Source organism: Sceloporus occidentalis, unplaced genomic scaffold (genome assembly GCF_023333645.1).
Source record: "Sceloporus occidentalis isolate IW3139 unplaced genomic scaffold, rSceOcc1.0.p SCAF_3, whole genome shotgun sequence".
Lineage (NCBI taxonomy): Eukaryota > Metazoa > Chordata > Lepidosauria > Squamata > Phrynosomatidae > Sceloporus > Sceloporus occidentalis.
The window spans coordinates 222,946,144-222,972,295 of NW_028316983.1; the positions used below are offsets into that span (position 1 = coordinate 222,946,144).

Consider the following 26,152-nt stretch of genomic DNA (forward strand, 5'->3'; position numbering starts at 1 on the left):
GGTGACTGACTCTAGGCAGGCCTCTGTGGGCCTCGCGGGGCTCTGGCCCCCTCCTCCTCCTCCTCCTCCTCCGTGTCCCTTTCTCCTCACAAAGACACCCCCCAGATTAAATAAATAAACAAATGTAATAGAAATGTATGGGAGGAAACCCACCGGCGCCCCTGCTCCTCCTCCTCCTCCTTCCCCTCAGAGGCCTCTTTCTCTCCCCACTACGACGGCGAGGAGGAGGCTGGCCTCCTGTCTGTCTCTTTGGGCCCGGCGTGAGTGACTGGGGCGCCATTTCCCTTTAACAGCCCCCTCCCTCCTCCGCGCCATTGGTTTGGGAAGAAGGAGGAGGCGGAGGAGGCGAGGCCTTGCTCCTGTTCTGCGAGGGAGGAAGATGGAGAGGAGGCGGAGGAGGGGGGCTCCCTTCTCCTTCTCCCCGTGACGGCGCCCTTCCTCCGCCATGCCATGGCTTAAGGGGCTCGCCGACAGCAGCCCAGCCCCGGAGGGAACCGCAGGCGGCCTCCTCCACAGCAGGCCCAGGCCTGGCAGGGCCAGGAGGCGGCAGAGGCAGCCAGGAGCAGGAGCAGGAGCAGGAGCAGGAGGCCTCGCTCAAGCGGCCCTGCTGGTCTCGGAGGGAGGACCCGAAGCCGGCGGAGGGAGCCCCAGGGGCCGATCCTGCCCTCCTCCTCCCGCTCTCCCTCCATGGACACCGGCTGGGGATAATGGTCCGCCCTGAGCCGCCAGACCCAGGCCCTCCTCGCCTCCGGGGCTCCTCTCCGCGCCTCAGGACATCGCCATCGCCTCCGACAGCGACGACAAGGGGGCTCCTTCCCGGCCGCCTCCACTCCGCTCCTCCCAACCCTTTCCCCCCTTCGCCAGGGCTCCAAGCGGGGCCTCCTTCGGGGCCTCGGAGGCAGTGAGCCCCGGGGCATCCCTTCCGCCTCTCTTTCCCCAAAAGCCCATTAGCCACCCCGACGCCATTGCACCCTCCATTTGCCTCTTCCTCCTCCCTTTCCTTAGCTCTCTCTCTCTCTCACACACACACAAAAAGGGGGTCTCTCCTTCTCCATTTTATCCCCCCCTAAAAAACCCCGAGGTGTTTGTGTGTTTTTGTTTCCTCGGGGAGAAAAACAAACAACAGAAAGAGAGGAAGCGTTTCCCCTCCTTCACTGGAGACAGCGAGGCATTCATTGGAATTGGGCTGGAGATAGGCTTTATTTTATCTCTTTAAAGAAAAAGGGGGCATTGGTTTGTATGTGTTTCGCCCAATCGCTGGCCCTCCTCCTCCTCCTCTGGGTGCCATCCTTTCCCAAGCCCTCTCTTTGTGGCTGAAGCTCCCTCTCCCCCACAAAATGTCTGCCCCCATCGGGGCCCGGGGTGGCCCTGCTCCCCAGCCCCCTCCTCCTCCTCCTCCTCCTCCTCCTTCGGAGCTGCCAGACCTCAGCCACCTCACGGAGGAAGAGAGGAAGATCATCCAGGCCGTCATGGACCGCCAGAAGAAGGAGGAAGAGAAGGAGCAATCCGTGCTCAAGTAAGGGGCTGCTCTCTCCTTGGCTGCCTTGCTCTCTCTGTGTTGGGGTGTGTGTGTGTGTGTGTGTGTGTGTCTGGGGATGATGGGGGAGACACTCCTTTTGGGGGCTGCTGTGGAGGCCTAGGCTGCTGCTGCTGCCTCCTCTTCCTCCTCCTGGAAGGGAAGGAGCCCTCCCTCTGCTCTGGACTGGGGCCAGGCACCCAAAATGGCCGCACAGGTGCTCCCTCTCTCTCTCAAGCAGAAAGGGGCTGAGGATGCTTGCAGCTGCAACTGGGGATAAATAGGGTGTTATTTGGCTCCCCCATTGCAAGTCTCTCCCTGCCTTTCTCTTCTTCTTCTTCTTCTCTCCCTCTCTCAGAGACTATGGTGGGACTGTTTTGTGTGTCTCTGTGTGCCCAGGCCTTGCAACTGTCTGGTTTGGGGTGGGCTTGCAACACAGAGACGCCATTTTCCCCAACCAATAAAGGGGAGCCCTCTGGTCTGTTTTATTATTATTATTACTATTATTTTGGGCAGGGAATGAAGGTGTGGAGGGATGCCCACAGGTGCAGAAGCAGACAAGGGCTGCTAGGTGTTTGGTTTTTTTTTGCCAAGATGCCAAAAGCCAATTTTAACATCCTCCTTTTTTAATTGTGTTTTGATACGGTGTTGGGTTGTTTTATGGCTGGGTTTGAAAGCCTGGTTGGCTAATGTAGAATAAACCTGAGCTTGAACTATGGACACATACATACACCAGTATTACTGTCTCATTTTAGTAGTGTTTTAATATGATATTGGGTTGTTTTATGGTGGGAGTCAAAAGCCTGGTTGGCTAATGTCGAATAAACTTGAACTCTATCTATCTATCTATCTATCTATCTATCTATCTATCTATCTATCTATCCACACACACACACACCAATCTAAGTGTCCCATTTTAATTGTGTTTTAATAAGGTATTGGGTTGTTTTATGGTTGGATTCAAAAGCCTGGTTGGCTAATGTATATTACAGTGTACACACACACACACACATACAGAGAGAGATAGGGATTCTCCTGACATCCCTGACCACAGGGCTGTTCAAGCCAGAGCCACTTTGCACAGGAGGAAAAGACAGTAGGTTCACAGACAGGCAAAGGAAATGTGCTCAGGACCTGAGCAACTGTGTCAATAAAACCCTGCCTGGACAGCTCCCTGGTGCTGAAGTCGTTTCAAGGAAAGCCACAATAGCAGCCAGCCCAGAGCCTTCTTTCCTTGAAACGACTTCAGCACCAGGGAGCTGTCCAGGCAGGGTTTTATTGACACAGCTGCTCAGGTCCTGAGCACTTTTCGTTTGCCTGTCTGTGAACCTACTGTCTTTTCCTCCTGTGCAAAGTGGCTCTGGCTTGAACAGCCCTGTAGTCAGGGATGTCAGGAGAATCCCTGTTTCTCTCTCTGGATTCCTTCCCTCCTTTCCAAACAAATAGGGAGTTTGAGGTGGTTGACCAGTTTCCTGGTCTGGCTGGAGAGGGGAACTTTCCTTTGGGGATGGGACCACATTTGAAGATAGTGGTACTTGGGTTACTTCAAGAGATGGTATTTGTGATTGTACCACATTGTGAAGAAATAGCTCCAAGATATCTACATGTCTTTGCATGTGTGTGTATGTATGTACTCACACACAAACATGCACATTCATATATATATATATATATATATATAGTTCAAGTTCAAGTTTATTCTACATTGGCTTTTGAATAAAACCATAAAGCAATCCAATATCATATTAAAACATAATTAAAAAGGGACAGTTAAATTGATACACAGACTGAAACACACCAATTTAACTGTCCCATTTAGTTATGTTTTCATATGGTATTGGATTGTTTTATGGTTTTATTCAAAAGCCTGGTTTGTCTTATGTAGCATAAACTTGAACTACACACACACACATATAGAGAAAAGAAATATCTCTCTCTCTCTCTCTCTCTATCTATATGTATATATATATATATATATCTTTGGTCAATTCCAGGAACCATGACTTGCTTGTTGATTTGCAATCTGGACCCATGATAGTCTTTGGACTTTTCTGAGTTTCTTCATTCTCATGTAGCCACATGTAAAAAAACCTCCCCTTTTTCTTATGTAATGGGCAAACTGACCTCTAAATTATTGTTCACTGCTTTATGAAAAAGTTATTACAGCACTGCTGTAAGTCATACTGCTGTGTTTTAATTTTGAGAAAGAGACACAGGGTAGCATTTTGTCACAAGAGTGCAAATAAATGCTTCAGAGTTTAAATACTGCTAAAAATACCCAGTCAAAATTACTGGGCAATCATCCTGTCGTTAACCTATTGTCTTGTTGAACTGCTGATTTGAAATCTGCAGCTGGAAGCTGCTCTTGGCTCCTGGAATTAGTAGATGGTTAGTGTTGAAATCAGTGTATCATTAGCATCATGAGAGTGTAGAAATAAAGTATTATTTTCAGGTAATTTTTATTTCTTTACAAAGAAGATAGATGCTGAAAGCTTTCACATTTTTCTTAAGCTTAATGAGAATAATAAATTGAGCTTTGTGGTTTAAAGACAGCCAGTGTCTCTTATATTAACAGCAAATAAAAATGAAAATGTCTCTGCCATTCTGTTTCTGACTAATAATTGTAAATATTTTACACTTTGAGCAGACACTTGTGTTCCATTTAAATGTATCTTAAAATATATATTGAAAATAACATAGCCATAAATCTAGCAGATTAATAATATACATGACTGCTTTCAAAACATGCTGGCAAGCAGTGAATTGCCAGTAACTAAACACAAATCTCAACAGTTACAAACATTTTGCACCTTTCCTAGTTGCTAGCTGCAATTCTGCTTCTTTTATATTTAACATAACATAACATTTGTAGTATAGGCTTTAAAAAAATAATATGGTGATGTAATTGAATTAATTATAAAGAAATGGTATAGTTTGTAGAAGGGTTACACAAAAAGTATTTGAGCAAAAATATATGCAAGTGAAAAATATTTGTAAGGCAAGCAAGCCTTTCTGTGATAGATTTTGTCTAAAATTAGAGAAGAGAAAAAATGCATAGGGTTGTAAAATAGAATGATATTGCACTAGAACAGTTAAGAAAAACCTATGCATTTACATGTCTTTGACCCTCAGACCTCCTCAGAGTGGCTGAATGGGAGAAATAGGAAGAAACTACCCTTTAAAATACTATTTATAATACGTTATGAATGGATTAAATGTGGGCTGTTTGCATTTTTAAGCTGGTGTGGAATAAGACAAGCACACTTGTCAGTGTATGTTTTCTAATGAGATTTTTACAAGTGCTCCTACAGTGCAGTCCTATACATGTCTAGTACTCAGAAGTATGCCTCACTGACTTCAGTGGGATTTTCTCTCAGTTAAGTTTGAAGAGGGCTGCAAAGTTAGACTGTCATGTGATTTTTGGATGTAGATGAAACAGTACACAGAATGGCATGCATTGATGCAGCTGGAGCAGCAAGTGTGAGGCACGTAGAGTATCCATCATGCTTTGCTCTGTGTTAGTGGCAATCTCATCCACACGCTTTACTACAAAATAGTTGTGTGTATGTGTTCTATGTTACAGATGGCTCAGTGGTAGCTCAAAAAAAAAAATTAGAGAATGTGTTAATCGTATTATTCATATTCATGGTCCTTGTTATGCTGTTTCTCAGCATTGTCCATTTTTGTGTAGAGTAACAGTTTTGCATGATGTCACTGTAGAGCTGCAGGTGAGAATAGTGATCCCTAGCAATTTTTACACATTTTCCTGTACTGTTGCAACCTCCTTAACATGACACTGGTACAGTGCTACCCAGTCACACATGACAATTGTTTGGCAACCCAGTTCTTAAATATGTGTGTGTGTGTGTGTTTTAAAGACCCTTCTTTCTCTCTCTCCCCGTCTCCCTTCCTTGCCTCCCTCTCAAAATTCAAAGATACCTCCAGTGGTTGAATTCATTGTTAGAAACTCCCCATGTTTTTCCTATAGCCAGAATTCAATGCAAAGGGGGCTTTTCTTTTTCTTAGTAGCAGTAACTGTAAAAATAATTTGAGTTTTCTTCTTAATAGTCTCAATAGTTTCCATTTACAAAGAGGAATGTCTTTTTTTTTTGGTTTGGTTTCTTATAGAAATATAGAAATGGTCATATGGCTAATTCAGGTATCTTTTTTACTGACAAAACATCACTGAAATTAAGATATGTTTGTACATGAAGTAACTTAATCTGAAAATGGAGCTGACACTTGTAGAGTCCTTAACAGAACTTATGATAAACATTAAAATACAGGAAGTAACTTTGTACAATAATAAACATTGATGAATAGAAACACACTGTTTTTCCCCTCATGCCATTTCTATTTTGTCCAGATTGTCTAATGAGCCTGTGACTGTGGTATTGGAGCGGTTACCAGAAGAGTATTTAGTAGTGTCATTAGCATCTGTCACCTCAATGACTTTTTCTTTCTTCCTCCTCTGAGAAGTGTAGATTTAGATATGTATGTGTGTATATTCCCCAACTCACTGCCTTCTCTCCTCCTCCTGCTGTGCTTCTTTTGAAGAAACAGAGAGAAGTGGTGCAGAGTTAAATCAACAGGAGTTCATCTTGATAAGGTCAGCATACATTCCTGCTGGGATTTGCTGCAAGTCGATGACATGTGGAATGGACATTTTGCAGAGTTTTGCCAGAAGCACCTGCTTTTGCCAGGTTGTGTCCTATGAAGGCCCTAGGTGAAGCCTGTCCCTGTGGAGAGAACTCCACGAGAATGTACCATGGTAGTCCAAGATGATTATGTGGTTGTTGAGATAGCAATATTCACTTCTCATATATTCAATACACAGGATATATTTAAACTAAATATATCCTGTGTATTGAATATATGAGGAGTGAATATTGCTATTAACCTTATGTTTCAGTTGCAATAGTTTGTTGATACACTTTTATTCTGTTGAAATATAAGCCTAATGAGAAAATCCAAGAAACTTTTAATAAAATCAGTAGTTCCTCTTGGCCAATATTCTGACAATTACCAGTCAAGTTCATGTATGTTGTCCTATAGATATAGTGGGAAAATGTGAACACTGCTATACTTCCATAACATCTACAACAAAGTGCAATTTCCATGAGCATTGCGTTTACATTGGACTAAATCTGATGTTATTCCTGTCTAGAGTAGATCATTGAAATCAGTTGGACTTTAGTTAGTTGTTGTTAATATCCTATTTATTTCAGTGTATCTAGCCAATTTTAGCCAATTTAGCACAGGGTATAAAACTTCTTAAGTAAATAATTTGTCCCTGAATAGAGTAGGTAGGATTTTGTGAATTGTGTGTGAATTCAGATGCTTTAAGTGTGTTCGTGTAGGTATGGTAATTACATAAGAATTCACATTTCCCCATCATGTATAATATCCATGAGTCACATATGAACTGGATCTAAAGTTGATGCAATGACAGTTGTACCTGAACAAAGTCGTAAAACATGGAACTGCATCAGTATTACAGAGATCCTGGAACATTTCAGAAAAATAGGTGGTTTTCCAGATTTTTAAGCTTTGGTTACCAAATGGGGTCACTACCATTTTTTAAAATCCATGTAACAGAAGTGATTATTTCTGTTTTTTCTTTTACTTGGTTTTCAAATTTTAGTTGTGGGTCTTATGAATATTTAAAATTTTGGACTGCCTGAAGAGAAATTTTATTTAGGTATCCCCTAATTTTAGAATTATGAAAAAACAGTGGAACATCTCACATGTTAATGATTTGATAGACATGTATCATATACATTTTTTACTGGACATCTCTTTCTAGATGACATTTATTCCTAATAGGAAGAAATAGAGTTTTTATCAGAGGTGGATAATGTATGGCCCACCAGATGGTGTTGGACTCTAATAACTCTCATCAGTTTCAGCCAGACTGAGCAATTATTAGGGTAATGTTTTATGACATACAACAAAGTCTTGTTCTGTAACTGCTTCAATCTGGTATCATCTGATAGCAGTGAGATCAAAGCAGGTAAAGTCCCAACTGGCAAAAAGCATCAGGTCATGGTAGGCAAGGTCAGGTTAAGCAGATATAATCTGGTCAAGACACAGCAGGCAAGGTCAAGGCAGAAGAAAAAAAGAGCTTGGATAGCTTGAAGTGTATCCTATTGGTTGGAATTCTCTTCTACTAGGACAACAGTAGAATTTTGTCTCAGCAGGGAGTTAAAACCAATTTAAGTTTTATGTATGCTGACAAGACCTATAGCTTGGGCACCAGTGTCGCACCTTTCCTGTCAAAAAACATCCAAAATCCACAAAACAGTGATACCTTTATGCATATCTGAAGCTTTCAAAGCTGCATTGGCTTCTTCATCAGACAAAAATTAAAAAATAATACAGGAGAAAAAAATTGACAATGTTAGTCACAAGGCTGCATTTTGTGAAGATGCGGCTGTTCTCATTTCAGGTGATTTCGGAGATATATTCATGCAGGCAGTCCCCTTCTCCTTCTGTCCATGTGGATACTTCAGGAGATAATAATAATAATTAAAAAGCAAGACAAAAAGATGGATTTTGAATGTTACTGTACCTTACTACTGTACATATCTAACATGGCAACCCCTGGGTACCTTTCCTGTGTGAGCTGCTTAGACTGCCAAGTGTCCAGGTCTGATTTTGTACCCTGATACTTCTGTGAGATTGGGTAGATGATGCTTCTATGAAGGACCCATCCTCTCTTTCAGAGGATCATTCTAGATATCTGCCAGGAAGAGACCAGGATAAATCTGACTCTTAGGATGTAGCCTGTGCTTTCGTCTCACTGGAATTTTCTGTTGCACAATAGACAGTGTGAGGGTTTGGGTTCATGATAAACAATATCTGGAGGACCTGAAGACCCATATCTTGCTATAGGGAGAATATTGATGGCGGTAGCATTTCATTTCCTTTAAAGTATGTCTGCAGAACTGCTTAAAAATGTCCATGAAATGATGTGAGCTTCTGCTCATCTTCAGCTTTATTTTCCAAGAGGCGATTCAACTGCCATATAAAGTCCACCACGAAAATCAAAGATCCTACTAGCATCATTTTATTTGTTAATTTATCGTATGCTTTTTGATCAAGGTGGATGATATGCAGGCTGGAAACTTAACTTGGCTGAAAGATATGGCACTAAAGATAGTTATGATTTTCTGGAAAGACATCATAGAAAATTCCTGCCAGTCTTACTGTGGGATGGATTATCACATTTGACCATAATATATGAAACATAAAGGGCCAACTGTTGTTATGTAATTTTTGTGTGCTTTTCCTTGCTGATGGGTTAGAAACTTCAGCTATTGCACAATGTTTCATCTGAACATCCTCATAAAAGCAAGCAGTTGAGAATATGAACACTTTTGTGGAGGGAAGCTACACTGATTTCTGTGTCCAATTCACAGTACTGACTTTCTCCTGTAAAGTCATACTTGTGTGACAATTAAGGCTTGCCTGCACACCTGTTAGAGATTCAAAGTATTCTTTGCTCAGCAAGGTAAATGGGAACAACTGTAGGATGGTGTAGATCATTTTTGGCAGTGGCTCTTAAAATCTGGAATACAGTTCCTGATGAAATAGTAAGTGCACCAATTTGCTGATTTTTTAGGGAACATTGCAAGACATTTCATTCCAGCTTTCTGAGGAATTCAGTGCTACTTTGACAGATTGAGTCATGGATTTTTTTTTCATTCTGTAAGTGTTTTATGTAGATTTATAGAATGATTACTGTAGATTCTGAGAAGGGTATCAAAAATAGTACATATAAATATACCGATTACTTAGATTACTTCTTATCCTTATAAATGAGTGAAGGAGAATTCACATAGGAGTATATATTTTTGAAAAAGTAGCTTTGTTTGCTGCAGTTGCTAGAAAATATCCGCTTGTTATAGTTCATGACAAACCAATTATATCTATATCTATCCAGAGACATAAGTCCAAAACCCACTGCAGAAATAAGTTTGAGATTGCTTTAACTGTTCTCGCTCAATGTTAGGGAATTCTGGGAACTGTAGTTTTGTGAGACATTCAGCCTTCTTTGTCAGAGTGTTCTAGTGCCACAATAAACTATAATTCCCAGGATTCCCTAGAACTGAGCCAGCCAGGGCAGTTAAAATGATATCAAACTGGATTATTTCTGCAGTGTGTTTTGGACCATAGCTGTGTTAGTTAGTCTGGTATATAAGTATGAAAAAGGCTCTTGTAGCACCTTTGAAACTAACTGTGCAAAAGAAGTTGTAGCATAAGCAGCTGAGGAAGTAGACCAGGTCTATGACATCTTAGGCTACAAATTATCCCCCCCCCCCCCTATGAAAAAATGCAAAACCCCACACCAAACAATATTTTTCGATACATTAGTAGAAAAATTATAGGTTTTGGCTGTTTTTCAACATGTTTTAAAGAGATAGCCACAAAATATCAATTTAAACAGAAAATACAAAGAGAGAGCATGGTGAAGATGTTGTTAGTAGGTATGGGGGAAAACCTTATGCTTACCTTATGCTCACATCCTAAATAAATATGGAAACTGAGATACTGTTTACAACTTTTTGAAATTTTGAAACAGTTCTCCATTTGAAATATTTGCACATATGCATAGTAGGGGAAATTGTGTACAGATATACTTGTATTAATGAAAATAATATTAAAAATCATACTGGGGAAAACTGCCTCCAGAAAGCATATATTCAAAATTTTTGTTCATATATGTAGAATTTTTTTGTGTATTCAGTGGGCCATTGATATCCACTGGGGTTTAGTTCCAGTACCCACTGTGAATACCAAAATCTGTAGATGCTATATATAAAGTTGCATTATATACAATGGTGTAGTAAACTGGTGTCCCTTATATAAAATGGAAAAATCAAGGTTGGTTTTTTGGAATTTAAAAAATGTATATTTTCAAGTTCTAGATGGTTGAATCTGTGGGTGCAGAATCTGTGGATATGGTGTGCTGACTGTATATTGGGGTTTGAACAGGGAGATGCATATGGTTTTTGTGTGAATACATTAAAATCACATGTGGATAGGGGAATACAATAATAAAAGCCTGAATGTTGGAAAAATAAGTGAAATGAAACTAAAATTGACAGATTCAACCCTTGATAGGGAATACTGGTGAAGAAATATGCTTATGTGGAAAAGACTATGTGGCTTTGGAAGACGTATAAGGATGACAGAGGGGTGAAGTAGACTGGCAGGGTTGGCCCCTGATTGTCCTGGGACCACAGTGACCGGACACCTTGGTCCTGAAGCCAGCTGCTGCTGTGGTTCTCAACAGGCCATCAGCAAGAAGCGCTTTTCACCTCTTCTTTTCTGGCTGGCTTCAAGCTGCCATAGGCAGCCACAGAACACCTTCTGACTGATCCAGGGGCATGCATTGTCTGCATGCCATGCCCCTGAAGCTTCTGGAAGCCACACGTTTTGGCCCATGTTTTTCAAGCCAGGGGAAAATGAAGAGGTGGAAGAATATTATCTTGTGCTGTTTTTCTCATTCTTAGGTTTTTATCTTGTTTTCAACTGATCTTGTAAGCTATTGTGCTACTTCTCACATGATTTCTCTGCTTATTATTTTGTCTTACAAGTGGGACTTCAAAGTATACCCTGTCTTCCCCTCATTGCAATAGCAAATAACAGGTACTGCTCTACTGTGAACTGAAGTTCTGTAACAGAATACTTGCTCTGGACTAATGTTTTACACACTAGGGTTGTGGTACAAAAAGATTTAGGGGAGATTATTTTGGAAGGAAAAGGTGAGACTGCATTAGGTAGGATTTCATAAGATAGGACTTCATAAATAGTCCTTCGAGAAGAGAGAATTAACTTGAAACAAAATGAGATTATTCACACATTACAGTGTAGGATCTGATAGCCTATTTCTCTCAAATTGTATTGATCTTTATGTTAACTAATTAATGCATTATAGTTCAGGAAGAAAGCTAATTCACAGATAATCACTAATAATTGTTCACATGCAATCTGGCTAGCATGCAGTTCTTATTCAACTCTTCTCAACTATTCATTTTATTACACAAGGAACCCTGGTGGTGCAGTGTTTAAATGCCACTACTGCAGCCACAACATTGTAAGTTCGATCCTAGAGGAGGCTCCAAGGTCTATTCAACCTTCTATCCTTTCGTAGGTCAGTAAAATGAGTAGCCATTCATTAGCTGATTTCCAGTGATGTAGTCAAGTCTTTTGCTCCAAGTCTCAAGTCGCTACCTTTAAGTCTCTAGTTAAGTTTCAAGCCTTTGTAAGATACTTTCAAGTCAAGTCTCAAGTTTGGGAGCTAATTTTAACCCCCCCCCCCAAAGGAAGTGGGGTGCATTTCTTGAAGGGGAACAGCAGATATGTTAGGCAGTGGGTTGGAAGTGGGGCTTGAGATCTGCTCAGAAGCTTGTCTCTGCTGCCCCTCAGAGGAGCCTTCTAATGCATTTGCTGCTCCCCTCCAAGACATGTGCCCCATGCTCTGGAAGCAGGTCTTGCATGCTGCTCGAAATGAATGATGCCAGTAAGTTGGTTGCTAAAAATATACAAGTCAGAAATCAAATCAAGTCAAATCAAGCCAGTGTGTCATTTATTGCTGAGTCAAGTCCCAGTCATGCCATCGAAGTGACTTGAGTCCAGGTCAATTGAGTCACTGCTGATTGCTTCATTTTATCACCAGACCTAATTTCTCAGAAACAGAAATCTAGAGCCATGTGTTGCTTGATGATCTCATGCTCTAAGGGCAGCAGTTCCCAATCTGTGCTCTGGGGAGACTTTAGGTACATTTCCCGTGTGCTCAGTGGCTGCTCCAGAAAAATGAAAGAAATAAGAATTGAATGAAATTAAAGAGTAAGAAACAAAAAGTAACACTACTTCTAAACACCATTAGCTTGCAAGACATAGGGTAGGCCTCTTAGGGGTCCCACCATAGAAACTGATTCTAAAAAGAGCTCCACGAGTCAAAAAAGGTTGGCAAAGATTAGTCTAAGGGAATTCATATAGATTATAGTCTTGGGCAGCAGGGAAAGTCATCATATGTCACCCTCATATATCCCCAGCTGCATCTCAGACTGGGTTCAGAAACACACAGGCAGCCACTGAAAGTGAGCAAACATCAATTTCCTTTTTCTAATCCACCATAGTCATGGAGTTAGAAATAAAATTCACTAATTGATATTTCTGGACTGTCTTTAGGTGTTGCCCCACTTTAATGCATTAATCAATGCAAGAGGTTATTAAATCATGGAGAACAGTGACTCAATCCCTATCATATCCCAAAACCTGTGAGGAAGGGGTGCTGCCTGCTTAATTGACTTTAACTGTCAAAATATTCTTCTAACCACAGCCACACCTTGAGAATCTAGAAGCAAATCTTTGTCTAGAACAAATCTGAAACTGCAAGTTCAATCCACCTGTAGATTGTGATTGACTCCATAGTTTATGCTCTTTGGACTTTTTGCCAACCATTCTTTACTAGGTTAGGTGGACAGATAGTCTACATGGTATAAGACTGAATCCTAGGTTTATTGAGCAACATCTTTGGCATCACAAGTTTCCTGGATGCAGGAATTTTACCTGAAACTCCAGAATCCTATAACAGAGCATACTAAAACAGGTTTTGCAGAAATTGAACTAATTGTATCAATAAGGAAATGTGAAAAAATATTGATGTGTTTATAATGTCTTGGCTTTCTTTAGGATTTCTTGAATTTCTTCCAAGATTGACTTAATTTTGGGTCTGAGCCCGATTTTTCTAAAATATGTGTTTTAATCCTGGAAATTATGTTGCTGAGGCAAGCTTCTTAGTTGCCAGATCAGAAAGAGAGTGAACATTTCCAAGATTAATACAGGATATTTTAGATGGTGAAACCAGACTGTGATACTTGTAGTGTAAGAGTGTAGGTATTCTGACCCATTTGTATTCATTTTGCATGTGGAAGAAGGATTCTTTGAATGGATTCTGTCTTGAGACAAATGGAATACCACATTTGAAAACTGATCTTCTTGGGAGTTTCCAGTTCCAGTTAAATCTTCTCTGTACCAGACCCCTTTCTAAAAGCTGTAAATTGTTTTTGCAGGGAGTACTGAATACCTGCTTCTCCTTCTTTGTCATGCAGCAATGAGGTTTTAATCTTGAAAAAAAGGTCTCATCTGTACCAGTTTTGCACTGTACATTGATTAGAACTTGGTACACTGATAGTTGCTTTCCCTGTAGCAGAGGTATAACTTGGAGTCAGATCTTTTGGGCTACAGCTCCTTCAGGCTATGTCAGCAAGGCATCACCATCTGCCAGTGCGTGAGTGTTTGCTGCCTTCCTTCCACCTGGGCTCCACCCATGCCTCCCTCCCCTTTTTTCTTTCTTTTCTATAGTTTATATTGTATTTTAGTATTGAGATGGGGGGTTGAGAGTGGGGATTTTTTTTTCTTTTCACTTGTTTTTACTCTGTTAATTGTTAAGTATTTTGCTTTGTGAACTTTAATGTTATAATTCTTTTTTTTTTTTTTTAGCAATTTGAACCTGTGTTGAGGGACTGGGAAATGGGGTTAATTATGAATTTCATTAAATTGTAATGTTTCTATTTTCTTTGTTTGTTATTGTATTTGTTTACGGATTTTGTTTGCTTAAGTGTTGGTCAGGGGATTGGGAACGGATTATTTTGTATCTTACTGTAATTTTTGTATTGTATTTTCCCCACTGCTGTTAGCCACCCAGATTCCCTGTGATTGGGTGGGATACAAATAAATTATTATTATTATTATTATTATTATTATTATTACCATCAGACATGATCAAAGCTGTAGTAAAAACAAAAACAGTGAAAACCACCAGTTTATTTAACCTAAACAATAAAGGAAATGAGATTGAAAACATATTGAACTATTTTTTTTCTACAAATATAGATTCCAGGATTCTCAGAAATTGATGGTTTGATAGATAAAAACAACTTTTTTTGGCAAATTAAACCCCAAGATAGGCTATTCTTTAAAAAAACCAACAAGGATTTTCAATAAGTTTGCCTTGTTAGTTATTATGATTATCATTTACTTCTATTTATGCATAACTTGCTGCAGCATAAGTGACATTAAACCATATATTATTCAAATTTTAAAAATGCTTGCATCTAAGGTCTGGAAAAAAACTTTTACTCAACAGTCGTTTGCTAATTGTCAAAGTAAAATAATAAAAGTAGATGTTGCACCTTGTTTTAAGAAGAATATAGACAAGCTGGAGTAGGTTCAGGGAAGGGCAACAAGGATAATAATAGGTATGGAGAATAAAATATATGCGGAAAGGTTGAAGGAGCTGGGTTCATGTTCAGCTTGGTGTAGAGAAGACTAAAGGGTGACATGATGGCACTCTCTAAATACCCCAAGGGCTGTCAGAGAGGAGAAGTTCTCTGTTGTCGTAGATGGTAGGACCAGGCCTAATGGTTTGAAGTTACAGGAGGATAGATTTCATTTGAACATTAGAAGGGACATTAGAAAAGTGGTTCAACAATGGTAACAATTGTACAGAAAAGGAATGGAGGGCGGTTTCCTACTCTGGACATTTTTTAAAAGAGTCTGGACAGTTACTTACTTGGGATGCTTTAACCAGAAATCCTACATGGGGGTGGGTCCATGAGGCCCTTTTCAACTCTATGATTCTATGACTTTATATGATTAGTATTATAGTTGTGAAAGATACCTTCATTTTTGCATATGATACTGTTTACTAGTTTCTTTTATTATTAACTACATGGCTTGAATACAGACTATCCAAAAACCATATCTCCTTTATTTGCCCACCTGACTGAGCACTAAGATCTGTAGGGGAAGGCTTTCTCTTGGAGGCTGTGCAGACCACCCTTAAGGGATAGCCTGCAGCTGCCTCCAGCTGTGCCAGATCATGGCTGTGATAGCTGCAGCTTTAAGGCACTCCTTTGGGACTGCATCATATGGACACAGCACCAGAGGACTGCTGTAATGGCGCATACCATTACATTACATCACATCATAAGGACGCCTCACCTCGACTTTGCCCCCAGGCCGACTTAATAGCCAGTATGCACAGCCCCTTGCTCTCTTGGTCTCACCACCATCATAGGTATATATGGTGAGGGCACAAGTGAGAGCCTTCTTGGTAGCTGCTCCCAAGATGTAGAACCCACTTTCTCAGGGTATCTGGAGGTTTCTTCTCTGCTATCTTTCTACCGGCAGGTAAAGACCTTTTTATTTAAGGAGACAGTTGGTTTTTAATGTTTTGTCAGAGGGAGCTTTTAATGGGGGTGTTTCTGTTTTATCAAGTTTTGTATTTGTTTTTAAAACTACTTTTAGCTTGCATTTTAATTTGTGCTTTTTAAAAACAGTAGTCTAATTGTGTTTTAACTTTTGTATTAAGTACTTTTTATTGTTTTTTTTTAAAAGTTAGATTCTGCCTTGGATCGCATGTTGGTAGAAAAATGGGATACAAATTAAACAAACAAACTTCTAAAATATGATGACCATTTATATCCTTCAATTTTTCATTAGTGCTAACTAATGATCAGATGGCTTATATGATTTAAACCAGGTATGACTCTCTGCAGCCAAATACATCTGTGGTATAGAGCCAATTAAACCATATATTTGAGGACCTATGGTACAGGTGGAAGCAAGGCTAGTCACTGAGGACTGGAAAAGAAAGTTGTTGTCTTGATGAAGAGAGTGGTATCACTAAGGGTGCTCATCAATGGCTTCTCTTCTCTTTTTAGAGAGAAGTGACTAGCGGGGTTCCACAGGGTTCTCTCATGGGCCCAGTGTTATTCAGTTTCTTGAATGAAGCAATAGAGGGCATGCTTATGAAATTTACAGATGACACCAAATTAGGAGGAGTAACTAATACTCCTGAGGACATGATCATAATTCAAAATGAACTTAAGTGATTAGAAAGCTGTGCCCAAACTAACAAAATGAATTTCAGCAGGAAGAAATGTAAGGTAATGCAAGTGGACAGAAAAAATGAAATGCACAGATATAGGACGGGGGACACCTGGCTTGACAATAGTACATGTGAAAGGGATCTAGGACCTAGTAGACCACAAGTTGAACATGAGTTAACAGTGCAATGTGGCAGCTAAAAAAGCAAATGCAAATCTAGGTAGCATCAGTAAAATTATAGTCTAGATCAGGGGTTCCCAACCGGTGCTCTAAGGAGCCCTTAGATCTCCACATGCACTTCCCAGGTGCTCTGCAACCTCTCCAGGAAAATGAAAGAAATAAAAATTGAATGAATTTAAAGAATAAGAATATATTCTTATATATACGCCTAAGCACCATTAACTTGGAAGACATATGGTAAGCCTCTTAGGGGCTCTGCCATAGAAATAAGTGCTCCATGAGTCAAAAACGTTGGGAACCCTTGGTCTAGATCAAGGGACGTGATAGTACCTCTCTATTCCTCTTTGGTCAGGCCTCACCTTGAATACTACATCTGGTTCTGGGCACCACAATTCAGAAAGGATGTTAACAAGCTGGAGCATGTCCAGAGGAAGGTGACCAAAATGGTGAAAGGTCTGGAAACCATACCTCATGATGAGTGACTTAGGGAGCTGGGGTATTTTTAGCCCGGGGAAGAGAAGGTTAAGAGGAAATATGATAGCCCTATTTAAATATTTGGAGGGATGTCATATTGAGGATGGAGCAATCTTGTTTTCTGCATCTCCAGAGAATAGGAGCCAGAACAATGGGTTCAAACTAATACTGTGTCCACTTCTGAGCACCACAATTGAAAAAGGATGTGGAGAAACTGGAGCATGTCCAAAGGAGAGTGATTAAATGGTGAAGAGTCTGGAAACCATGCCCTATGAGGAACGACTTAGGGAGCTGGGGATGTTCAACCTGGAGAAGAGAAGGTTAAGAGGTGATAATGATAGCCCTATTTAAATATTTGAAGGGATGTCATATTGAGGAGGGAGCAAGCTTGTTTTCTGCTGCTCCAGAGAACAGAACCTGGAACAATGGATGCAAGCTACAAGAAAAGAGATTCCACCTCAACATTAGGAAGAACTTCCTGACAGTAAGAACTGTCCGACAGTGGAACATACTCCATCGGAGTGTACTGGAATCTCCCTCCTTGGAGATCTTTAAACAGAGGCTGGATGGCCATCTGTCGGGTATGCTTTGATTGAGAGTTCCTGCCTGGCAGGGGGTTGGACTGAATGGCCCTTGCGGTCTCTTCCAGCTCTGTTATTCTTTGATTCTATACAGGAAAAGAGATTTCACCTCAACATTAGGAGGAACTTCCTGACAGTAAGAGCTGTTTGATAGTGGAATGCACTTACTCAGAGTGTAATGGAGTCTCCTTCTTTGGAGGTTTTTAAACAAAGGCTGAATGGCCATCTGTTGGGAGTGGTTTGATTATGCATGGCAGGGGGTTGGACTGGATGGTCCCTGGGGTCTCTTCCAACTGTATAATTCTAGGATTCTATGAAGAGAAAATTAGGTACAAAAATGGTGAGTCAGGAGCAACAAAACAATAAAACAGAGCTTGGGTATACTGTTCAGGTGGACTGCAGATTAAGTATTCAGGTGTGTTTTTTAAACAAATCTTTTGTTTTAATGGCAGAATCTGTCTGTTTCTTTTATTTGTATTAGGATTATTTATTTCTGGTGTTTTTATTGTTTTGTTATAATGGTATTGCTGTTGTTGTTGTATGCCTTCAAGTCTGACTTAGGGGGACCCTAAGGCAAAACTACCATGTGGGTTTCTTGGCTAGTTTCTTCAGAGGGGGTTTGCTATTGCCATGCTCTGAGGCTGAGAGAAAGTGACTTGCCCAAGGTCACCAGGTGGATTTCATGACTCTGAAGACCAGGGTTCAATTCCCAGCTTGACCATAAATAAATCCTATTATTATTATTCATGGTCAAGCTGGGAATTGAACCCTGGCCTTCAGAGTCATAATCCAGTGATCAAATCACTACACCATGCTGATAGTCTGATATTGTAAGGATAAAGGATGCTCTGATATTGTAAGGATAAAATGCTTTTATAATAAGTATACTGAATACCATTCTTCAGTAATCGTTAATACTGAATCTGTTCCTTGCCACTGTAAAATGAAGAGTTTGTCATGCCATTCCTGGCAGTTGAACCTATACTGAAAAATTCAGACATAATTCAATAGCATTCTCCCACTTTTTTTTTTTTTTACTACGGCCATTTGATTTGATCTAATAAATTTGATTTGATTTGGCCTTCACCCCCTCAGGTTGACTCATATGAGGTGGATGGGGCAGCTGCAAGCTCATCTTCCTTGCATTTACAGGGAATATACAAACTATGGGATGTCCCTTTTTGGGTCACACATGGAATGCAAATGTCCTTCTTAGGGCTAATTAAAATCATATATCATACTACCAGTTGGCCATGTATGGTTTTGAGTCAATGCAGAAGCATCAGTCAAAAATTTCTACCATTTTTGTGTTAGGCTTTAACTATGTAACTTTCAAATACATGAAGGTTGAAGGGTCAGTGAGGAAGTAGCATTTGAAAAAGTGGTTTCTTATACATAAAAAAGAATAAATAAGTTCATTTGAAAAAGAAAAGTCTTATACTGTAACATTTTGAAATGGCTTCTTTAGTTTAAAGCCTTCTATCATAGGGAGATCCCTGAAGTAAAGATTCCTTTGTTGTGTACACCATGCTCATTGGAAGAGCTTATCGATTTTTAGTGGTGTGAATTAATATTTTTGGGAAGTTTTCCTGCAGGTACTGATCCATAAGAATTGCTTATTTCAGCATGAATTTATGTAATTTTAAAAAGGAGGAAGGGAGTGAGAGGGGATTAAAAAAAGCAGAAATGTAGCAGCACCTTTTAAGACTAATTGACTTTTATTTTAGCATGATCTTTTGAGGATATAAACACACATCTTCAGATGCTTTGTGTATTATAGGTGCATATGGAAGCATACATAGAAGCCAGGGTTAGTATGTAGTTGCATCAGACAGTTGAGTAGAATTTGATGAGCAGAATCTAATTTAAACAGAAGTGGCATAACTTGGCCTAAACCTACTGTCCTTTTAATAGTGGAGGAACTTCCAGATGCCCACCATGGCACTACCTTTCTGTGGTGGTGAAATTGCAAACTCATGTGAGGCAAGAAGTTACACTGATGCTGGCAGGGTCTCCTGTGTCAGACAGGCTTCTGCTGAGAAGCCAGACTAGCAGCAGTAGTGCAGAGTTACAATGGTGGAAGATTTCTCAGAGACAACGACAGAGGTGTTATAGCTAACATTTGTTAATTCTGTACAGAAGAAAGCAATGGTAAACTACTACTGAAAACTTTTACCTTGAAAACTATGATGAGAAAAACCAATATGAAATAAGAGATAATGCCAGAAGATGAGACTCCCAGGTTGGAAGGCAGCGAGCTACTGGGGTAGAGCAGAGGACAGCTATGAGTAGCACTTTGGCTAATGATACAGCTTGACTCAAATAAATAAATAAATAAATAAATAAATAAATAAATAAAGCTAAAAAGATGTTCAGCAGTTGACATGCTCAGAGGTGGTAGTTCAAAGCTGTACAACACACATTATAGGAAATGGAATGTGTGACACAGAGGAAGCTAGATATAGTAAACAAGAAATATAAAGTACAGTGGGACCTTGGTATCCATGGGGGATCTGTTCTGGACACCCCTGTGGATACCAAAACTTGCAGGACCTAAAGTCCTGTTGTCCCCAATGGCGGCATGTGCATGCAGCCATGCTGCCATTAGGGATAGCCCTTGTTGTCCCCAGTGGCAGTGCATGCATGTGGCCATGCCACCATTAGAGACAATGGGACTTTAAGTAAGCCCCCATTGTCCCCAAACAATGGGGGCTTACCTAAAGTCCTGTTGTCTGTAATGGAGGTGCGGTGCGGTTGCATGCATGAGCTGCAGTTGGGACAATGGGGGCTTGCTGTCTGCAGATGATTAAATCCGTGGATGGCAAGCCTGTGGATAATGAGGCCCCACTGTCTAAACATTGCAATACTTTGGATGAGCGAGTTAAAGTGAACAAGAATGGGACATTTTCAGTCAGATAATTACATAGTGTTTTACTCAAGAAATAAACATCTAAGAAGCACTGGGGTGGCATTTATAGTGAGGAGAGATATACCAAAAGCAGTCAAGGGATATAATGCAAAATCTGACTGAATAATATCAATAAGACTTCAGAGAAAATCCACCAGTATAACCATAATCCAACTACAGAGGAAGAAGAGGAGACGATTGAAAGATGCTGTGATGGAGTTTAGGAGGAAATTGATGACATACAAAATCAAATGCAATTGGAACACAAAAATAGGAAACAGAGCAGAATCAAAGATAGTAGGAAAATTTGACCTAGAATCAAATGAAGGAGAGTGACTGATTGAATTTTGTGAAACCAACAGCTTGTTCACTGCAAACACATTCTTCTAACAACTGAAGAAGCAGCTATATACATAGACATCATCTGATGGGTAATACTGAAAGCAATAAGCAAGAAGACAAACATTGCTCATACATTGCAGTTAGGCATCCTTCTGCCTCCATCCATTTATTTCTCTCTTGTTGTCTACAGAATTACATTGCTTCTCGTTTTCTCCCGTATTCCTTGAAACTTTCTTCCAAGGCAGACCTACCATTCCCATGAGGTTTAGCAGTATTGCCCCAATTACTCCAGGACTGCCCCAGCATTGTCTCCAGGCTAGGCAGGGACTTGCATTCCTTGATGATTTCCATTGTCACACTGGTGGCAGTGGTTGTACTGTTGGAGATGGTTGTGGTGGCAGGGTTGGGACTAAAGCTGCTCTTGTCTCCACCTCTTATTCCTCTGCCACCACCCCCTCTTCCGCTGCTTCTGCCGCTGTGCCATGCTGCTATCACCACTGCTGTTGCTTGCTGATTGCTGCCACTGGCACTCTGTTCTTTGAGGTCAGCCACTGCCTGCACCAACAATACTTTTTTCAGTATTTTCAGGGTAGCTGGGTCTTTGTGTTGCACCACTTTTTTACATTCAAGGAACTCCTTGCCCCACACTATAGATCCTTCTGCTTCCATCTCTATAGTTAGTTCCCTCCCCTTCCTCCCTTCTCTACAGAGATGCTTTGTTTCTTGGTTTCTCCTGTATTCTTTGAACTGTTCTTCCATGGCAGCTGTCATTCTCATGAATTTTGGAAGCATTGACCAATTGCTTCAGGGCTGGCCCAGCATTGCCTACATTGCAGCACTGTATCTGCACTTGCCTTATTATCTGGGGAGGGAATTTCTTTGCAGAGGTGAATGGAATCGGGGGGGGGGGGGTGAGGAGAAAAGGTAGATGAAAAGTTGTTGGCCTTGATTGTTGATTCTACAAATTAGTCACCAATTTTCTACCACTGTGCTCGCCCATCCCTGACTTTTTAAATTCTCTTTCTTACTTTGCTCTACTTACCATCTCACTGGTGCCATGAGAATGTATTCCTCCCTGAGTGTATGCTTCAAGGATCTCTGGGCCAATCTCATTTACTAAAAGCCAGAAGGAGAAAAGGGGCCTCCTGGTTAATAAAGGGTTATTTTCCTCAAGTCATGGTTGCCTTGTGTGAATTTTAACTTTCTTGGTAACTCTCCTGGGAAGGAGACCACTCAGCTATGGGCGTTTGAAGATATAAAATAATTTTTACGAGAGTAAAGCACACATATTGTGTCCACTCACTATTATGTTAAAATCTTGAACTGCTAGTGAAGTACGTCTGGCTAAAAGTTAGCAGATGTTTTGAAATCTCAATTTTGCTACAGAAAAGAGGGAAAAGTTAATCCTGATAAATAAGTTAAACAAGTGTGGCTGTAGTGTTTGATCACTGGGCTACAACTCTGGAAGCCAGGCTTCAGATTCCCACTCAGCCATGGAAACCCATTGTCACACTCAGGCTGAGAAGAAGGCAAAGGGAAAACCTCCTTTGAACAAATTTTGTCAAGAATTGACAACATGGTAGGCAGCATTATGGCGTTCCTCTGATGCTGCATCTAGATGATACAGAGCACCGAAAAGCTGTGGGGCCGGCGGCTATGGCGCTCTTTCCGCAGCACAGAAAGGAGCCACTTTTTGCAGCTCCTTTAGTGCTGCAGAAAGGCAAGATTGGTGCTGTGGAATGTGGTTGCCAAGGGCCCAATCTGGCACTAAAGGGGCAGTCTGTACTGTAGTGGCCTGCTCCTGTGGGCTAATATTTCCTTAAACTAAATTTGTATACTGACAATATATATGAATTACTTCCAATTCATGTCTCATCAGAAATAGTCCCATTCAATTCAGTGGAATATATTTCCAGGTAAGTGTGTGTGTGTAGGACTGCAGCATTACACTTGAAAAGATAAATAGCATAAAACCCTGAAGAAGAAAAAACTGAAATAAAATTTAAAAACTGCTATCCAGAAAAATGTTTCTTCCCTGCCTAATAACAAGAAAATGGCAATGCTTATCTCACAAGTTGTGTGTTACAGTCAATATGTATAGTCAAGTCTCTAACTCTAAAGTAAATAAATGACTATTTTTTCTAGAAACCATCTCCTCTGATTGAAGCTTGGGGTAGCTTCAAAAGCCAACTTCCAATATAGCAAAAGGTGCTGCTTTCAAAGTAAGGGTACTGAGAATCATCAGTGTAAATAGGCAGATAGTGGCCTGTTACAGACGGGCATCCTAGTACATGAGGAGCACGTACTAGGGTGAGAAAGGGGCGTCCTTTCTGGACGCCCCAACCCTAATACGTGCTTGGCGCGTCCAAAATGGTGGTGCCCGTTCCACACGGGGGCCGCCATTACAACGTCACGAACGCGCCACCTCCAAATGGGGCGGCGTGGACGTGACGTCTTTGTGCCGCGTGAGGACACCTAGAGCGCCCTTTTCGCGGTGCACGAAGGAGCTCCGAAACGGAGCTCCTTCTATGATCTGCGTCGCTGGCACAGCTTTTAGATGGCTGCGCCAGTGATACAAGGGACAAAGGGGCCGAGTGGCCCCTTTCTTTTCCTCCCCGCCGCCACCAGGTGTCCTTGGGGCATGAAGCCCCAAGGACACCCCTTTCCAGGCCGCGGGGAAGCGGCCTTTTGCTGCTCCTCCGCGGCCTGGAAAGCGGCGGATCGGGGCCCCAGAGGCTGCCGTTCTGGCAGCTGAGGCCCCGATCTGGCGGGGAGAGGAGCGCCTACAGGCCGCCCCAAAGGGGTGGTCTGTAACACGCCAGTGTGTGTTTATTTGGTTCTCAGCATATATAATGTTTAAATACTCACTATTGTGTACTATTGTTCCCTTGGCAATCAAGGGAAAGCTATCACAGCATTTTTCTTGGCATAATTTGTTCAGAGGGGTTTTCCTTTTACTTTCTCTAGGGTTGAGAAAGTGTGACTTGCCCAAGGTTACCAAGTAGGTTTCCTTGGCTGTGTGGGGATTCAAACCCTGGTTTGTTCAGGTGTCATCCAATACTCACATCACAACATCATGCTGGCACACTCACAATATGGTGTCAGTCTAAACAAACTAGTGTTTTTATCACCAGTTACCTTTGTCTCAGTATCTTTTCTTCCAAATCCTCTTTAATATTGTGAGCCTGTGAGTGACTGTCCTTAAAGAAGCATATCTCCGTGGGTGGGAAGGACAAGAATAGCATCCAATTTAGAGTTAGCATATCTAGTTTAGTCATACATGGTAAAGTACGGGGGAAATATTAAAGAAGTATTTAAGTCAGATATGTTTCTAGTATTTGATGTGGGTAGTTTAAGCTTTATATCTACACATACAGATACACTAGTTCAATACAAAATATTATTATTCACAGATAAGAGTTCAGCGGATTGCTGTAGTCAGACCCAGATTTGCCAAATTTGGTTAATTTTGATATGTTTATGTTTGGTGGCTTTCATTATAAACTCTAGTTTCTACTCTCTTGTTCAAAAATGTTAGGTATGGTAAAATGTTTTTCACATTTCCCCCTTATGTATGCACTTTATTAAGCACATGTTGTATTAAAAGACAAAGTAGATAAGAAACATAACTTTAAAAATATAGGGCTATGAGGATGAGCATAATATTTAAGGCAACCAGTCAGTTGTGGGGGGTTGCCCTTCTAATACAAGCTCAAATATTTCATGCTAAATAATATCCTTAAAAAACAATAGCTCAACAAACTAATGAGATCACAAGTGTGATCACAGAGAATCACTGGATTTATCCTTCTGGATTTTTTAAGCTGCTTTGGATCCCACATCAGGAGAAAGGCAGGGTATAAATTGATTGATTGATTGAATGAATTAGTAAAATGAAAATTTACTTTATATAGGTCAGAATCCAAAGAACTGTGAACCCAAAGTCAACACAACTTTCAAAAGGAGTTTGTAATATGTTCTATGGAGGGCCTGGACCAAGTAATTCTACTTCTTGAAGTGAAGGACAATATGGCAAATTCACATATTGAAACCAGACATAGATTTATTTTTTTTAAAGAATAGCTGTTAGACAGTGGAAAATGGTGCCACTCATGTGGTGGAGTCTCTTTCTTTATAGGTTTTAAAACAGAGGTTGGATGGTTATCTTTTGGGAGTGCTTTGACTATGTATTCCCTCATGGAAGAGGGTTGGATTGGATGGCCCTTATGGTCTCTGTCAGCTCTATGATTCTATGATTCTAAGTAACAGCGCCGCCATTGGGGACAAAAGTCCCTCTCCTCCCCTCCTCTTTCCCTCCCTCCCTTCCTCCCCCTTCCCGCTTACCTGCTCCGTTGCCGCACCACCGCCTCCCGCATCCTCGCCGCCTCCGTGGTTTAATGGCCGGGGGCAGCTTGGAGGCCCAGAGGCCTCCAGGCTGCCCCCTGGCCCTTCTTCTGTGGCGGCGGGGAGGAGGATGGGGCCAAGGCTTGTCCTCCTTGCTGCCGCCGCAGTTTAAGGGCCAGGGGCAGCTTGGAGGCCCAGAGGCCTCTAGGCTGCCCCTGGCCCTTCTTCTGCGGCGGCGGCGAGGACGGGGCCTAGCTTTGTCCTCGCTGCCGCCGTGGTTCAAGGGCCGGCTGCAGCTTGGAGGCCCAGAGGCCTCCTGGCTGCCCCCGGTCCTTCTTCCACAGCGGCGGCAAGGAGGACGGGGCCAAGCCTTGTCCTCCTCACCGCCGCCGCGTAAGAAGGGCCAGCTGCAGCTTGGAGGCCAAGAGGCCTCCAGGCTGCAGCTGGCCCTTGTACGGCGGTGGCGGTGGCGGCGGCAAGGAGGACGAGGCCAAGCTTTGTCCTCTTCGCCACTGCCACCACGAAAGAGCCAGGTACAGCCTGGAGGCCTCTTGGCCTCCACAAGCAGCACCTGGCCCTTGAACCGCGGCGGTGGAGGAGGTGGCGGCGGCGCAGTAATGGAGCAGGTAAGCAGGGAGGGGAAGGGGGAGGGAGGGTAGGTAGATAGGGAGGGAGGGAGGGAGGGAGGGAGGGAAAGAGGAGGGGAGGAGAGGGACTTTTGTCCCCAATGGCGGTGCGTGTGCACACGTGTGCCATTGGGGACAATTTCCCCGGATTTGCCATGCATGAATGCTCAAATCTGCACATGGCTAATCTGCGTATAAGGAGGGCCGATTACTGTAGGATGAGAAAAGAGAGATGATTTGAGTGTATAATTTGAAGGTAGTTATCAGGAATGTGCCA

The 26,152-nt window shown here is 41.6% G+C and overlaps 1 protein-coding gene across 47 annotated transcripts in view; it reads left to right on the top strand.

The window, feature by feature from the left end:
• Positions 1-624: 624 nt before the first annotated feature.
• Positions 625-26,152, top strand: part of RIMS2 (regulating synaptic membrane exocytosis 2) — a 454,948-nt gene continuing 429,420 nt past the window's right edge. For 27 of the 47 annotated variants that reach the window (XM_089517781.1, XM_089517789.1, XM_089517782.1 and 24 more), the window contains exon 1: positions 626-1,516. In XM_089517781.1, coding sequence (XP_089373907.1) covers positions 1,338-1,516 — 179 coding nt within the window. In that variant the 5' untranslated portion in view covers positions 626-1,337. Of the gene's footprint in view, positions 1,517-26,152 lie in introns of all 47 variants that reach the window. The other 20 variants (XM_089517761.1, XM_089517766.1, XM_089517768.1 and 17 more) reach the window with 4 other exon arrangements.